Raw genomic sequence first — 16,595 nt, forward strand, 5'->3', positions numbered from 1 at the left:
CTAATTATTCCAACTTTCTTTTTTGCTTTAATTTTAAAACTATTATCAAGGCTGAAATGTTAGGCTTTTTTCTTTTACACTTTAAAAATTCTGTATGTTATTAGTAGGTAAAAATTATTTACCTTTAACTACTAATAACTTTTTAAGAAATCAGAATAATATCTGTGAAGAGGAAAAAAAGCAACTTGCTAAGGCTTCACTATTTATTTACTAGCTGTGTGATCTTGGAAAAATTGTTTCCCCTTTCTGTGCTTCAGTTTCCTATTTTGGAAAGTGAATGGGATTAAATTAGGTGATTTCTACCAACTAAATCCTAGGCTCTTATTATTAATTTGAGAAAAAATATGTACCAAAGTGTAATGTGTATTAACGTAATACGTGTGATTGCATATAGCCTTTTATGTGTGATTTTGGTGCAATAGAAAGGCCAATGAAATGAGAATCAAAAACCTGAAAGACTAAGACTCATGTCTTAGTCCTTTCACTAATTAACTGTATGATATTGTTTGATTCACACAATCTCTTTTTGATTTAGGTGCTCCAAGATGAATTTGAGTTAAATTCTGTTATTTTATGATTCTTTGAAACATAAGAGGGATGAATTAAGCACATCTGTTCACTATTATGCTTATTTGGTAAAGTATCATTTGAGGAATTTTCATGTATTTCTTACCCTCATTCCTTCAAACCTGGACAGTGCTCTCAGAGGTCTTAATGCTCTTAGTGTTCGAAGGGATTTGATGGCACCAAGTTCTGAATAGCCCAGAGCATTGGCTACCAAGCTAACCAACGATACCTATGCATATCAAGACAAAAACAGAAATTTTAATTAAGGAGTTCTACCATAAAATGGCCAATTATATAAATGGCCATATATTAACAAGGGAAACATATCTACTTGAAAAAAATTTTTATCAGACCATAATCACTTAACACTTTTTTTTACTGACTGACTGTAAAACTATGTGCAGTTGATTTGTTTAACCTTTTTGAGCCTATTTCCTTATCTGTAAAATGATAATATTTCTTATACTTACCTCCCTCATAGGGTTTTTTTGTGAATCAGATACACATATTTATATAAATTGCTTTGTAAATGTCAGCTGTTCTTATCAGTATTATATCAAGTTACACTACTTAAACAGTTGGATGAACTATAGACTGTACTTCACATAATGGTCTTATATCTCTATAATCTCTAGTTCCATAAAAAAATTAATTTAATACTTAAGTATTGTAATGAATCTGATTTTGTTGATGAGTACACTATCTACAATGTACAAACCATATATTTTCTCATTTTGCCCAATTCTTTTCTATGTTCTCCCATACAGTTCTCCCCTGAGGATCCACCCAATGTGTAAGGGTCTTTATATAGGTCTTTTAACACAGGTACCATTACAGCATATATTCTATGTTGTTATTTCTTTTTGTTACTACATAACTGTCAAACCTCATTTTTTCTGTTCACACATCTCTTGGATGTTGTCATTTGTATGTGTCATTTCTTTTGTGAAATTCATTTTTGCAAATGCACGGAAACCTGTTTACATCTACCATATATTTCTCTACTGTTGTTATGGTGAACTGTAATTATACTTCCTCAGGACAATGGCATTCCATTATTTGCATCCTCTTTTATTTTAATACAGTAAAAATTGATAAAGAAATGTCCTTCAAAAAAAATTTTCCTTCACAATATTTCAAGATGGTTTCATGAATTACAAGTCATAAACATCTGAAATACCTTATAGTAGTGTATCAAATTTAGCCAAAATTAGCCCACAACCTATAAAATTTATCGTGGAACAAACAGGCAAACACAAAATGCTCTGTGATTGAGTTAAAACAGACCTTATTTCACTCAGTCATATAGTTCTTGTTAAGATAACTTGAAATTAATTGTCTTTGTGTACTTATGGTTAATCTTCCCTGACTATTTTAAATTATCTCAGTACTGTAGTATTCAAATAAATTTATAGAGTGAGAAGTACATTCTAAGACCAGAAACCATTCCAGGAGCTCTCCAAGAAGAGGTAGCTAAGAACATGTCCCCATGGGACTTTAGCCTGAGCAGCTTTAACTGTGTGAGCCTGAGAATTCTCTATAGCTGACATAGGACAGAGCTGAGTAATCCTAAAAGACATGTCCTATTCAATTTAATAAATATTTATTGAGGACTAGTTACAGGAAGGGTGATGGTATAGGCTAAAATGCTGCATCTACTTAAATTTAGGAAGGCCTAGGTTCAAGTGCTGCATCTAGTACTTAGTAGCTGGGTGACTGTGGGCAAATCACTTAATCTCCCGGAGCTTCACACAACTCTAAGACTATAAATGTAATATAGGAGTTGCTGATTTATACTATGCCTAAGTGGAGCTATCATTCACACTAACAAAATCCCAGGTCCTTTGCATATTGAATTAGGTGCAAAGGGTTAAGTACCAGGGGAGATTCCCCCCTCCTTCTGACTGCACCTGGGATTTCTTTGGTATCAGGAATTCCCCACAGGGAAACTCTATAAATGCCGATCAGCACTGACCCTGCTACTGTATTGTTAATGTATTTTTTTTTTTTTTGCTTAATTTGAAGATCTTTCTAACCATTAATAGACCTCTGTGATATGCTTAAGTCACATGGAAGCCTAAGTCACAATAATTTGAGTCCCATGAAGCCTGTGGTGGGAGGAGCTTGCTGGATGGGTAGAACAGGAAGGGGTGGAGCAGGAAGAAGCGGAGCTGGAGCAGAGCTTAGAGGAAGTTGGTCAGACTGGTCAGAACTGGGAAAGAGCAGACAGCAACTGGTGTGAGTGGGAGAGCTTGTTCGTGATTTTGTTTGAGGGTTTGTAGGAAGCCTGACAGAACCTGGGGATGGTGTTGTCCTCTGCATTGTGACTGTGTATAGACTGCTTTGTTACTGTGAAGGGGTTTTCTGGCGCCTGTTTTGGTTCTGTCTTCCATGTGGAGAGTGTTACATTTTGCAATTTAGAACTGTGCCAGCATATTCATAGCCACCATAGGCGCACTTACAGACTACAAGAGAGAGTCAGCTGGGGTACTGAGAAGTAAGGAATGGCAGGGTTGTGCAGCAATGTGTTCATACTTCGTTGCTGAAGAAGACCACGTGATCAGAGAAATAATGACATGACTTGCACTTGACTTTGTTTTGAGTGAAGGAGGTCTGCGCAGGTCACCAGCCTCACTTCTCCTCCAGAGCCATCTAAATCCAGTGACTAGATGTTCCTCAGGATGACTGGAGATGACCCAGGATGAGGCAATTGGGGTTAAGTGACTTGCCCAAGGTCACACAGCTAGTGAGTGTCAAGTGTCTGAGGTGAGATTTGAACTCAGGTCCTCCTGACTCCTGCAATGGTGCTGTATCTACTGCACCACCTAGCTGCCCCAATGTGTTAGAGGTAAGGACTGAAACTCAGGTCTTCCTGATTCAATGCTTAGATCTTGAGCTACTCTACCAAGCCACCTCTAACATAACACATAGTCCCTTTCCTCATGGAATTCCTGATTCTGTTTTTAAAATATGATCATAAACCTCAGAACTTTCTGGGGCACCTTCCTACCATAACTGTTATCACCATGTATGGGGTCAGAGTAGGCAGGGGAAAAGTCCAGAGTAACTGTCTTCCAGTTAGGTATTTGGATGCCACAGAGTTTGGGGAGAGGGAATCATGAAATTTGGGAACCAAACTACTCTTTCTCCATTGCTCAGGTGCTCAGCTGATCAGTAAGTGATAAACGTGTGCAAAAACAATACAAAGGCTTGAATCCCACCTCATAATTTGATTGAAAATGATTATGTATAGAAATCCATAAATCAAATGCCTACCATCACTTATAGATTGGTCAGAACAGTGAAATAGAAGACAGAAAAAAATAATTCTAAAATGATTACTTTTGCTTTCCAAATTAAAAGAAATTTTGTAATTTATTCATTCACAGTACCTTTATTTTGTTATTACTTATAAAAGACATATTTTTACCTAGGGCAGAAACTTAAGCCTAGATGCTACCCTGACTTCCAGAACCACATTACCAGGTTCTTTTTGGACATTTTGAAGTGTACCATAGGCATCTCAAATATGTCCAAAAAAATCCTCATCTTAACCTCTAATCCCACACCTCTTCTGAACTTCCCTATTACTTCCAAGGACACCATCATTCTTCACGACACCTGAGTTCACAACCTTGATAGCATCTTCAGCTACTTATTCTCACTCGCCTGACATATTCAAGCAGTTATCCAATCCTGTTGTTTCTCTCTCCATGACATTTCTAGCATATATTTCTTTCTCTCAACTCAGACAACCACTGTCACAATTGAGGTCCTTATCGTGTCTAACCTGGATTGTTTTAAAAGTTCCTAATTGGTCTCCTTGCCTCAAGCCTTTTCCTGGAGCTTCTGACACTCGGTAGTCAAAATGATTTTCCTAAAGCACAGAAATGACTACATCATCCTTCCCTGCTCAAAAAACTTCAGAGGCTCCATTTTGCCTCTAAGATAAAATATAAACTTTGCTGATTGGTATTTAAAACTCTGAATAACCTGGTCACTTCTTATCTCCCTGGTCTTCTTACATGTAATTCCTGCCCACATACACCGTGGTCCAGTCTTACTGATCTAATAGTGTGCCTCTATAGGACATTTATTTCCCTTCTCCATGACTTTATACTGACTGTTTGTCATGCCTGGAATGTTCTCCCTCCGTATCCCTACCTCACAGAGTCCCATTAGATGAGATTTGGCTCAAATGCCAGCTTCAGCTGAAGGCCTTTCTCAATTCTCTTAGCTCCTGTTGCCTTCCTTTCCAAGATTACGTTGGGTCTAGTGTCTTTGTATGTTTCTTGCACAACATACATATATACATGTGTATAATATAAAACATATAACATATATCGTATATAATGTATGTTGTACATGTATGTATGTTACCTCATATCTTATGTCTTTATTTCCTGTATATTATTGTATTTACGTACAGGTTTCTATTTCATTTTTGTCTTTCTGTCCCTAGTACTTAGCATGCTTCCTTGCACATAGTAGGTGCTTAATACTGTTTGTTGCCTTACTTTGTCTGTCCTTTTATATATATACATATATATTATATATTTATATAGCACTGTTGTCTTATATTTATATATATTATACATTTACATTATATCTATATATTTATAATACTGTTATTTCAAACATAATGTCAAAAAAAGGAAGAAAAAACCATCATGGCGTTATACACTTATGCATACTTGTCTACTGTAGTTTTGCTTCAGACATCTTTGAATTAGAGCTGTCACAGATTACTATATCTATCTATGATTATGTATAAATATGTATACACACAGTATGTATATCTATCTAGAATTCTTTGTAAATAGTTTATGATACTTATCACTTGACTACATATGATTTATAGAAATAAACTCACCATAGATTTCAATATATTAGAAGCAACCACAATTTTTTTTTACAAAATAAAATGAATTTCATTTAAGAATGAAAAAGAGTTTATAAAGTCTGTTGCTAACATGACAAGGGAATTTCTTCCTCTAACTTTCAGTATTCTAGAAGTAAGCAAAATTGTTCCATAGCAGTTATGATACAATTTGTGTATTTTAAAAGAAAAACAACATTTATTAAGCACTTACTAAGTGCCAGGCACTGTACTTAGCATTAGAGATATAAGAAAGACAAAAATAGTCACTATCCTCAAGGAGCTCACAATCTACTGTATACTAATGATGTAAACAGGATAAATTGGAGATAGTCTTAGAGGAAAGGCACAAGCCTATAGGAGGAGTGGGAAAGGCTTCTTCCAGAAGATGGGATATCAGCTGAGACTTAAAGGAAACCAGGTGGCAGAGGCAAGGGAGAGCATTCAAGGCATGGTGCACAGCCAGACAGAAAACATGGAGTGTGGATTTGGAGTGCTGTGTTCTGAGAACAATAAAGAGGCCAATGTCACTGGATGGTAGAGTACATGGAAGGAGAGAATATATAAGAAGCCTGGAAAACTAGGAATGGATCAGGATATGAAGAGCTTTAAAAATCAAACAGAGGATTTTATATTTGATTCCACAGGTAATCATGAGCCCTGGAGTTTTATTGAATGGTGGTCACCTGCATGCTATTTTTCAACACCTTTTACTGTAGTGACAGAGAGTCTCCTGAGATTTTTCAAACCTAATGACCACTCTCTATTTTGGGTGTTTAATAAGTACTGCCAAAAGGTACTTGGAAAGAATCTCTAGGAACAGAAACAAGTGGTATTTTTAAAATCACTACTACTCTTTGAAAAGAGGGGATTTTTAAAAGGGAAGATACGGGAAATAAATTGCTGATTAAAAAAGACATGTTAGAATGTACCTAATGAGCATTAAGAAGAATGAATATATTTCCCTATTATTGCACTGAACCATAAGCATGTCCCTAGTAGAGTGCCTTAAGGATCTGTTCATGCCCTTGTTTTAGTCAACATTTATCAGTGACTTGGATTAAGGCCAAGATGGCATGCTTATCAAATTTGTGTATGACACAAAGTAGGGAGGGATACTAGAAGGGGGAACTATGGTTGTATCTGTTGTATCTGTTCATAAAATAAGATCTGGAATTTCCAATAGATCATAAATTCAAAATGAGTCAACAGTTCCGGCAAAGAAAGAAAAAATCATATTATCTTAGGCTATATTAACAAAAGCATAGTGTTTAGCACCACCACCCCTTTGCCCCCTCCCCCACCTCCACTGCAGATCCTACTTCCAGCCTAACTCTCAGAGCCATAATCTAAGAAAGCAACTACTGTGGAGAAGGGACAAGCCATTCCAACCAACTGCTACACATAGGGCAGGAAGAAAGCCAGGCTGAAACAGCAGGCACTCTGAGGGAGAGAAAGGAGGCAGAATGTCAAACCACTGGCACTACTTCACAGCCCAGGAGCTTGAGTCCCAGCATAAAGGTTTCCACATAATAGGTAATGAATAAATACTTGTTAGTTTGATTGATCTGATTAAATAAAAGAAACATGGTCTATATAATCCACAAATTATATTTGTAAACAAATGTTTCTTAAATTCATAAACAAAAACGACATATTTTGTATCTAGATGCAGCTCTGTTCTGTTCAGTTTGTATAGCAAGTACTTTCATAGTACATGCCCCTGATTTTTTTTTTCTTCAGGAAACTTCTAAAATCATTTTATAGATAGAAATAAAACCCTGTGCTATTTGTTGTTATTGTTGTTGTTTTAATCATGACATCATCATAAAATTGGAAAAATTTTGGACATGCTAAACCCAATGCACATATGTTTAAATGTAAATTTTTACTGTAAAGATTAATTTTTTTTTTTGATTTTCACCAGTTCTCTGTAAGAAAAAAAGCTACCATTTGTCACAAATTAAGGCTACTTATTTACTATACAGCATGTATACAAATATGGAAATTTCAGTTTCTTTAGGAAACAAATGTAAATATTTTTTGGAATTGTGTTGCTTATTTCTGTTGTAGATGTAGTTTGTTACTGTTAATTCTTTTCTGATTGTAATTAAAAAAAAACACTGGACAGGGAGAAAAAAGACCTGGGTTCTATTTCTTCCTACCTGTATAATCTTGGGTAAAACATTTAATTTCTTTGGGCTTTTGTTTCCTCCGCTATAAAATGAGGGAATTAGAAGTAAATTATTTCTAATATTTTTTCACCTCTAAATTTACTTTTTAAAAACTTTTTAAATCAAATATTATTTTTAATCAATTTTCTAATTCTAGGATTCTAAGAAGATTAACAGAAAATGTCAGTGAATTAAGTCAAAGTAATTCAACTTAAATCTATCAACACTATTGGAAAATGTACTGGAAATACAGAGCTGCTACATATCACAGGGGATAGAGTGCTAGAGTCAGGAGGCACTGAGTTCAAATGTGACCCTAGACCCTTAGTTGCATGACCCTGGGGAAGTCACTTATGCCTGTTTGCCTCAGTTTCCTCATCTGCAAAATGAACTAGAGAAGGAAATGACAATGAACTCCAATATTTTTGCCAAAAAACCAAACCAAACCCAAATGGGGTTTTGAAGAGACAGATGCAACTGAAAAATGACTGAACAATGAAACTGGAAGTCCAAGTCCTAATCATAGTGTAGCATCAGCTTTGTATATATAACGCAGCCTTTTGTGAAACTACGTGATCACATATACAGTTTTTCAAAAGGCCCCTCTCCTAGTTTTTGTTTGTTTGTTTGTTTGTTCTTACATAGAACAAAGGAACTTATTGGAGAAAGGCATCTGTCTTTTGAAGATGGTGATTTCAAGGGCATACAGAACACACAATCCCAAATTGGAAAAAAAGAAATTAGTTTTTTTATATCCTGTAGAAGAAACATTAAAGAATTCTTATCTCATCCATGAATATAGAATAGATTTAACAAATGAATATTGAAAAGACTATTTTTCTAATACTTATTCAAACAATTTCAATTTTTTTGTCAGGAAACTGTATTTGATGAGCATGCTTATTCTTATATATGAGAGGGGGATTGATTAAAAGAACCTATGATCAATTGATTATCCACCTATTTGATTTAATTACAGAATATAAGGGGGTAGGTAGGTACAGAGACAATGGTGTTAAGGTCTTAAACAAAATGCAAAGGTATATCTGCACTCTGTTACCACTTGATGAGATATTAGGCATCAACCTTGATGGAATTAGAGAGCTAGCTATTGATTGGTCAGAAGATCAGCTGTGCCCCTAGTAGTCCTTTAGAAAGCAAGACACACTCTTTAAGGATCAGTCAAGGTAAAAAGTAATTTTAAGGGGTGTGAGACCTAACAATTAAGAGGAGAATTAGCTCTGGAAGAAGAACCCAGCCCTTCAGAAGGAATTACTGTTTTTCAGGGGAAGTGCCTTGCAGGAGACCTTTTTAATCTAATCATTGGATCATAGACTTTAAAGGCTGTCTTATCAAACCCTATTATTTTACAGATGAGGAAACTGAGGGCCAAAGAAGTGAACTTATAGAAAGTTCATACTGTAATAAGAGTCAGAGGTAGAATTTGAACCTAGTCTATCTGAATCCAAATCCTTCACACTTTCCTTTGTACCAGCAGACACCACACTTTGTGGGGAGTCAGTCCAGTCAGTTGAGGCTAGGAGCATTTCTTAGGAGCAAGAGTGTGAGCTTTTCAAGATAAGAAAGGTCCAAATCCTGACTGTCAGCAGTTGAATTACAAAGACAACTGGTTTAAGGATTCCAGTTTAGAAAACTTCCCAGCAGGAATGGTGCATTCAGGGTGAGCAGCTTGGAGATACCATTCGAAGAGAAAGGACATTGGGGCCCTACAATACCAAAGGTATGACTTGCCTGGGTCATGTGTGTTCCCCACATGTATGCCTCTCTACTAGTGTACTCTTTGTGTATGGCCATTCTTCCTATTGATGCTGTGTGTAAATACACAAATTTATAAATACTCACAAATGTGGGAAATTGTGATCCAGGTTTATAAAGGGGATGTTTTATAGCTATTATTTATATGATGCCATCTGAGTAAATGCCTTTGTTTAGAGCTCTGACTGTAAAGGAAAACATTATGTTGAGAGTTCATCAGTTATAGTTTTAGGAATGAAGATCCATGCAGCTTAAACTTTGGGTAGTTGTCTCCAAACTACAAGTACAGATTGGAAGTAACCCACAGTAGATGTTACACTTAAAATTTTCAGACACTAAAAAAGCTAAGTAAAAAACTTAAGCTTTTTCTAATATTCTCTGAAGTAGTACTTTCCTGAAGTGATTTCCAGATTGATTTTGATATGAAAATATGAGATAACTTCCTTGTACAAAGACAATTTTTACTTAGAAATTTTGGAGCAATTCATATTATTGGCAATGACTACTAAACAAAATTGAAATAAATTATTACTCAAATTTAATGTTTCCCTATAAAGTTTTACCTCTATTCTAATATTGCAGACCTATAAACTATAATACTAGAGGTAGCTTAGTATTAAATATTTTCCTCTCTTGGGACCTGAGTTCCTTGGAGCTTACTTTACTTTTACTTATTTTTAGTACCAGTGCAAATACCGAACTCTCATTTCACCCAAATTCCAGCCAACTCAAGAATTTAGGCTTGATTGAGAGGAAGAAACGTATAGAGAAAGATGAGTCAATGTAATAAAAATGACAATATTGGCGAATTTGTTTTTTCAGTATAATGCCAAACCATCAAAAGATTCCATAGAACTAGAAAAAATAATAAACTAATAACTGGCAATTATTTTAACCTATGAAGTGCTTTGCAAATATCTCACTTTATCCTCACAGTAGGAGGTAGATGCTATTATTATCCCCTTTTTTACAGATAAAGAAATTGAGGCAGTAAAAATTAGTGAATTGCCCAGGGTAAATATCTAAGGCAAGATTTGAACCCACGTCTTCCTGACTGCTGGTCTGGTGCTCAGTCCGCTCGCTGCCTGATGTAGTTGCTTCCAGATGATAGTCAAGGAAGGAATATTTCAATATGTACCTTTCAGCATTTGGTATGTTCATCTTGTTTTGCATCTTTTTAGGTTATTAGTTATATTATGGAAGATACTAGTTTGTTTCATGTTAAATGGTATCAAACAGACATAAATATTAGCATTATTAAGAAATGCTAAAAATCCCACGTTATTGGCATTGTATCATTTGCTAGAATCTTTTGATTATAAGGATTACTTGTAGATAGGTTGTTACAAATTAATATACAGAGACTCATAATTCAAAAGGTAATAAATTTCAGCCTATCCTCTTATATTTAATATAGAATTTTATACCAACTAGATGCTCAAAAATATTAATTGCTAGTGAGTAGGATGAGCCAATGTAGTAAAAATGACAGTACTGCCTAATTTATTTATTCAATGCAGTGCTTATGAAATCATCAAAAGATTACCTTATAGAACTAGAAAAATAATAAAATTCATATGGAAGGGGAAAAAGGATTAGAGAAATCTAACCTTTTAAATAGATAGAGAAATCTATCAAGAGAAATAATGAAAAGAAACAGAAATGAAGGGAGACCAGCAGTGTCAGATCCTAGGCTGTATTTCAAAGTAGTAATTATTAAAACAGTTTTATACTGGTTAAAAAAACAGAGAGGTCAACCAGTGGAACAGATTAAGTATTCAACATACAGAAGCAAAAATATCAAATAACCTAGTATTTGATAAATACAAAGACTCCTGAATTACAGAGTCTCTATTTGACAAAAATTGCTGCGAATATTGGACGATGATATGGAAGAAATTAGAATCAGAATTACATTTCACACCTTATACAAAGGAAACCTCCAAATGGGTATGTGACCTAAATGTTAAAGGTCACATGAACAAATTAGAGAACTATGGAAAAAATTACTTACTAAATCTATGGAGAGGAGAAAAGTTCATGATCAGATAAGGAATAGAGAAGATTCCATAAAATAGATTACCTGATATTAAAAATGTAAAGCTAAGCTTAAAGGAGAAAACAATTAAATGGGAAAAAATCTTTGCAGCAAGTTTCTTTGATAAAAGTATCATTTCTAAGATATGTAAGAAATTGCTTCAAGCTTGTACTATAAAGAGCCATTCCTCAACTGATAAATAGTTTAAGGATATAAACAGGCAGTTCTCAAAGGAAGAAATCATAGCTATTTATAGCTACATGAAAAAATTCTCAAAATCAATACTAATTAAAGAAATGCAAATTAAAGCAATTCTAAGTTTCTACCTCACACCCATGAAACTGGTAAAGATGAAAAAAAAAACTTTAGTTACAAATGTTGGAGGAACTTTGAGAAAACAAGCACACTGATACCTGTGAATGGGAATAACCATTCTAAAAAACAATTTGGAACTCTAGATTAAAAATTGCTAAGCAGTATATGGCCTTTAACCCGGGTTTGCCACTGATAGCCCCATACCCAAAAGAGACCAAAGAAAGAGGAAAAAGTCCTTTATGTACAAAAGTATTTCTTCTAGCAGCTCTTTTTGGTCTGGCAAAAAAAAAAAAACAACTGGAAAGTAAGAAGCTTCCCATCAGCTGGGGAGTAGTACTGATTAAGTGGTGGTATATGAATGTGATGGAGCTCTTGTACTTTAAGATACGAAGAAATAGGCGATTTCAAAAAGAAATGGATATGTAAACTGATACAGAGCTAAGTTAGTAGAACCAGAAGAATAATTTGTACATCAGTATTATGAAAGTGAACAGTTTTGAGAAATTTTATAAACTGATAAAGAATGAAATGAATAGCATGTGGAGAACAATTCATTCAATAATAACTGTACAATGAAACAACTTTGAAAGCTGAAAAAACAAATGACTATTCATGATTCCAGAGAACAGATGATGGTTTTCATATAGAGAGGTGATGGAGTTAGGGTTCAGAATGAGATACACACACACAAACACATATACACATACATACATATATAAACATATGTATATAACCATTGAGGGAATTTATTTTGCTTGGCTGTGCATATTTGTTAAAAGAAATTTATTAGTTTTGAATCCTTTTTCTACCCATAAAGGTTGGTTGTTTGGCTGGTTGTTGTCTTTCATTCTCAGAGGAACAAAATGACATCACTATACTAGAGTCAAGTTTCAGTGTGTCTGACTGGCTGATCAGACCAACATGATGAGCTCAGAATGCTTTACCACAGGTTGGACACAGTCTGTGTGAACATTTGAACTGAATACTCCAAGTTTGTGCATTCTGCCTTTCCTTTGAGCTGTTTCAATTCTGCCTTCCTCATAGAGCACAGCACCTTCTCTGATATGGGCACGCCATGCTGAGCGGTCCTGTGCCAATGTCAGCCATGTCATACAATCATTTCCAAAGTTCTTGATAGAGACCTTGAGAGTAAGTATCCTTGTATCACTTCTTCTGACCACCATGTGAACACTTGCCCTCTGTGAGTTCTCCATAAAACTGTCTTTTTGGCAAACGTACATTTTGCATAATACATGCTAAAAGTTGTCAGTTTGATGTAGAAAGAGCATTGGAGTTAGGATCAGGAGACCTAGGTTCAAATACTGAGTCCAACACAATAAATGTGTGATCTGAGCAAGTCACTTAAACTCTCATAAAATAGGCATAGTTATACTTTTGACCTACAGGTCTATTGTGAATGGAGCAGTTTGTAAAATTGGGAGTGCTGTATTAACTGGTTACCCCTTGTCACCAGCACCAGTCAGTGTCCATTATACTTTTTGGTTGTTTCTCAGGGGAAGCTGATGAGGTTTTCAGAGAGTGGGTTGAGTAGCAAGAGAAGAAGCTCTTAAAGACTTCAAAGAATGTGAATTAGAAAGGACTTCAGAAGCCATCTAGTTAAATCTACACCTGAGTAAGAATCTTATCTTCAGCACAGCCTTTCCCTTAATGACTTCACAACCTCTTGAGACATCACATTTCATTTATTTAGCTATTCTTTACATCAAGATAGCGACGTCTCTTAAAATGCTATAGTAATTGGTTGCCTCTCTCCCTCTCCATGTAAATTCCTTGAGGGCAAGACTCTTTCATTCTTGGAATTTATATTTTCGGTGCCTAGTATAGTACCAGGCATGCACTAGTCATTTAATGTTGGGGTTTTTTTATGTTTTTATGTAAATTAATCAGTGGAACAAATATGGTTCTTATAGTTCTCCAATTTCACGTTGCTGTACAGTTTCTCTGTGAGCATAATCCAATTGTTTTCACTCCCCCTTGAAGTCCACAATGACATCTTTCATGATAATTGATTGCTAGCAGGCCAGGGCTGGCTGGGTCCCCTGGGACACCCTTTACAGCTCTGCAGGGCTACCTCAAACTGGGTTTGGGCCCTAGCCTTGGGCCACTCAGGCTTTCCAGCAACATCCCCTCCTTCTCACTCTTCTCCTTTTCCAGTTCCTTCCCCCTCCCCACTGCAACCCTCAAACACTCCCTCTAGGCTCTGAGGAAGGTGGACCTAGGACTGTGCTGCCCAAAGGAACAGGAGGGCAGAGGGTCAGCAAGTGACTGAATGACACTGAGACTAGGCAGGGCTGCCCAGAAGTGGAAGAGCATGCTAGACAGAGTATGGCTGAAGACAGATATTTCCTTATTGATTGGTAACATTTTCTTTAAAATAAGCAAACATTTATTGATCTTGTTGTCAAGCAGATTTATGTTCTATAGAATGTTTTCTAAAAAACACAACTCTCCCCCTCCCCCATCCCCTCTGTTCCTGTAGAGGAGAAAGTGAGGCTGGTGACCTTGTACAGCCTTCCCTCACTCAAATCAAAGTCAACTGCAAGTCATGTCTTCATCATCCTCTCCTCTCCTCTCCTCTCCTTTCGTCTCCTCTCCTCTCCTCTTATCTCCTCTCCTCTCCTCTCCTCTCCTCTCTTCTCGTGTCCTCTCCTGTCCTCTCCTCTCCTGTCCTCTCCTGTCCTGTCCTGTCCTCTTCTCTCCTCTCCTCTCCACTCCTCATTGAATGAGTGTATCTCACTCAGAGTGAGAATCTGATAAGACCTTAGCCTAAAATGGTCAGGGTCTCTCATTGCATCCTGGGTCATCTCTAGCCATCCTGATGAATATCAGGCCACTGGATTTATATGGCTCAGGAGAAGAAAGTGAGGTTGGTGCAAGTGACCTTGCACAGCCCTCCCTCACTCAAATCAAAGTCAACTGCAAGTCATGTCATCATCTGGTTGTCATGGTCCTCTTTGAGAGCGAAGGACAAACACAACAACAACTCTCTGTTCTCAATTCTTCCTTCTATGGCCAAGAAGAACAAATTCAATTCTTCTTTCATATTTGTAGTCTCAAATACTTTCACAGCTATTAGGTTCTCTATCAATCTTTTCTTCAGAGTCAACAAACCTAGTTCTCTTAACTAATCTCTACATAGCAACATCCTGTGAAGTCCCTCACCATGATGGACTCTCATCCAGATGTTTTTTAATAGGGAAATGCTGCTGAACCCAGTCCTTATGCCATGATAACAGTTCCCCACAAGAAAGAGGCATCCAAGTCATGATGAGGTTTCATGGAAGTGCTTTGGAGAGATTTGGAGCAGGCACAGATATTCAGCAACTGAGACTGTTCTGTTAACCAGGGGGTTGGCAGGAGCCTCTTTGATTGATTGTAACTAGGGAGCCAGAAATGGAAGGGTATTCAAAAGGCTGTCCTCAGCCTCCTGTCCCTACTTGATTTGACTTCTCTTCGAATGACTTCTTCCTATTGTAAGCATTCAAGTGAGAGAAGAAAGACAATACTATTCATTGGTAGGTGAAGCAGGAGGAAGCACTCCCAAAGGTGGGTATTAATTAAGAGAATCCCCAACTTCTTAAGAGTCCTTCTAGAACCTCGAGGGGGAGTAAGGTCAGGTCATACTCATTCCATTTTCCAGCATTTCAGTATTCTTTCTACAAGGTGCCATTCTGAACAGAACATCATATTCTAGGTATGGTCAGATCCAGGTAGAGTGCACACTATTCCTTCTTTAATGCAAACATCAAGCTTCCATGATAGAAGACCAGAAAATTTGATCATAGAATGAGATCAACAAAAATCCATAATGACCACAAGAAGCAGTGCAGTTCAGTATCATCTTACATCATTTTACTGAATTACCAGCTGCAACATGTCCAACTCCTAAAATTTATAAAGGTACCTCTCATCTGATGATGATGTCTCATCTGTCAAATGAGGGGTTTGGAATAAGTGGCTTTTGAGGTTCTTTCCAACTCAAACTATGATCAAGATTAACTTACTGACCTCAAAATGAGAAGAAAAGACTGCCATAAAAAGTCAAAGCCATAGTCCATCTAGTTCAATTTTCTTTCTAGCAGACAGCATTATAGAATGTTGAGATGGCATAGCTATTTTCTATCATTTAAGTCTTAAAATATTAGTTTTTAATCCCCAGACATCCTGGTTTCCCTTAATAAGCCATTGTTGCTGTCTTTTCCATGCATTTGTTTAAATCTCCTTTGAGCAATTTTTTTGGTAGCTAATACAACCCTATATGTAACGAATTAAATAAAGCATCTTCTACTGCAGAAAATAGTTGTTCCTTTTAATTTTTCTAAATTATTTTTTTTTCAAACTTGAAGAGTTTATTTAGTTTATTTCAGGGGTTGATGAACAAGGTTGATTTTGTAAACTTTAATCTTGTTCCTTGTATAGCTTTTGTTTTCCAAATCTAAATAGTCCTACCATTCATAATCTATTTTCAAATAAGAGGCAGTGAAGTGTAGTAGGTAAAGAGCTGACCTTGGAGTCAAGAAGACCTAGCTTAGCTAGTCCCACCTCTGACACATCTTGACTGTGTGACCTTGCAGTCCTATGGGCAATTCTCTAACACAGTAAGTTGTACAGAAGGTGCTGGCCTGCACTGGTAAAGGGTTTCCTCATCCTGAAGTTCCCTATATGAGTGAAATTAAAGGTCTAATACTTATCCCAAAGGATAACACTCATGCACATGGACACCATGTAATTTTATTTGTACTCCTTATCTGTGGAGTGAACCTTTACCAGCCTTGATATGCTTTCTTTAGACATGGCAACTGGATGAACATAGTATATTAGGAGC

At 36.3% G+C, this 16,595-nt stretch overlaps 1 protein-coding gene and 1 long non-coding RNA gene across 3 annotated transcripts in view; one reads left to right on the plus strand and one right to left on the minus strand.

Annotated features, from left to right (window-relative positions):
- LOC140505805 (uncharacterized) overlaps positions 1 to 16,595 on the plus strand; it is a 131,556-nt gene that overhangs the window by 75,190 nt on the left and 39,771 nt on the right. The gene's annotated exons all lie outside the window — the stretch shown is intronic.
- Positions 1 to 16,595, minus strand: part of LOC140505803 (sodium channel protein type 3 subunit alpha) — a 153,939-nt gene that overhangs the window by 20,800 nt on the left and 116,544 nt on the right. For both annotated transcript variants that reach the window (XM_072612187.1, XM_072612188.1), the window contains one exon: positions 674 to 796. In XM_072612187.1, coding sequence (XP_072468288.1) covers positions 674 to 796 — 123 coding nt within the window. The remainder of the gene's footprint in view (positions 1 to 673; positions 797 to 16,595) is intronic.

This window comes from Notamacropus eugenii, chromosome 5 (genome assembly GCF_028372415.1).
Source record: "Notamacropus eugenii isolate mMacEug1 chromosome 5, mMacEug1.pri_v2, whole genome shotgun sequence".
NCBI lineage: Eukaryota > Metazoa > Chordata > Mammalia > Diprotodontia > Macropodidae > Notamacropus > Notamacropus eugenii.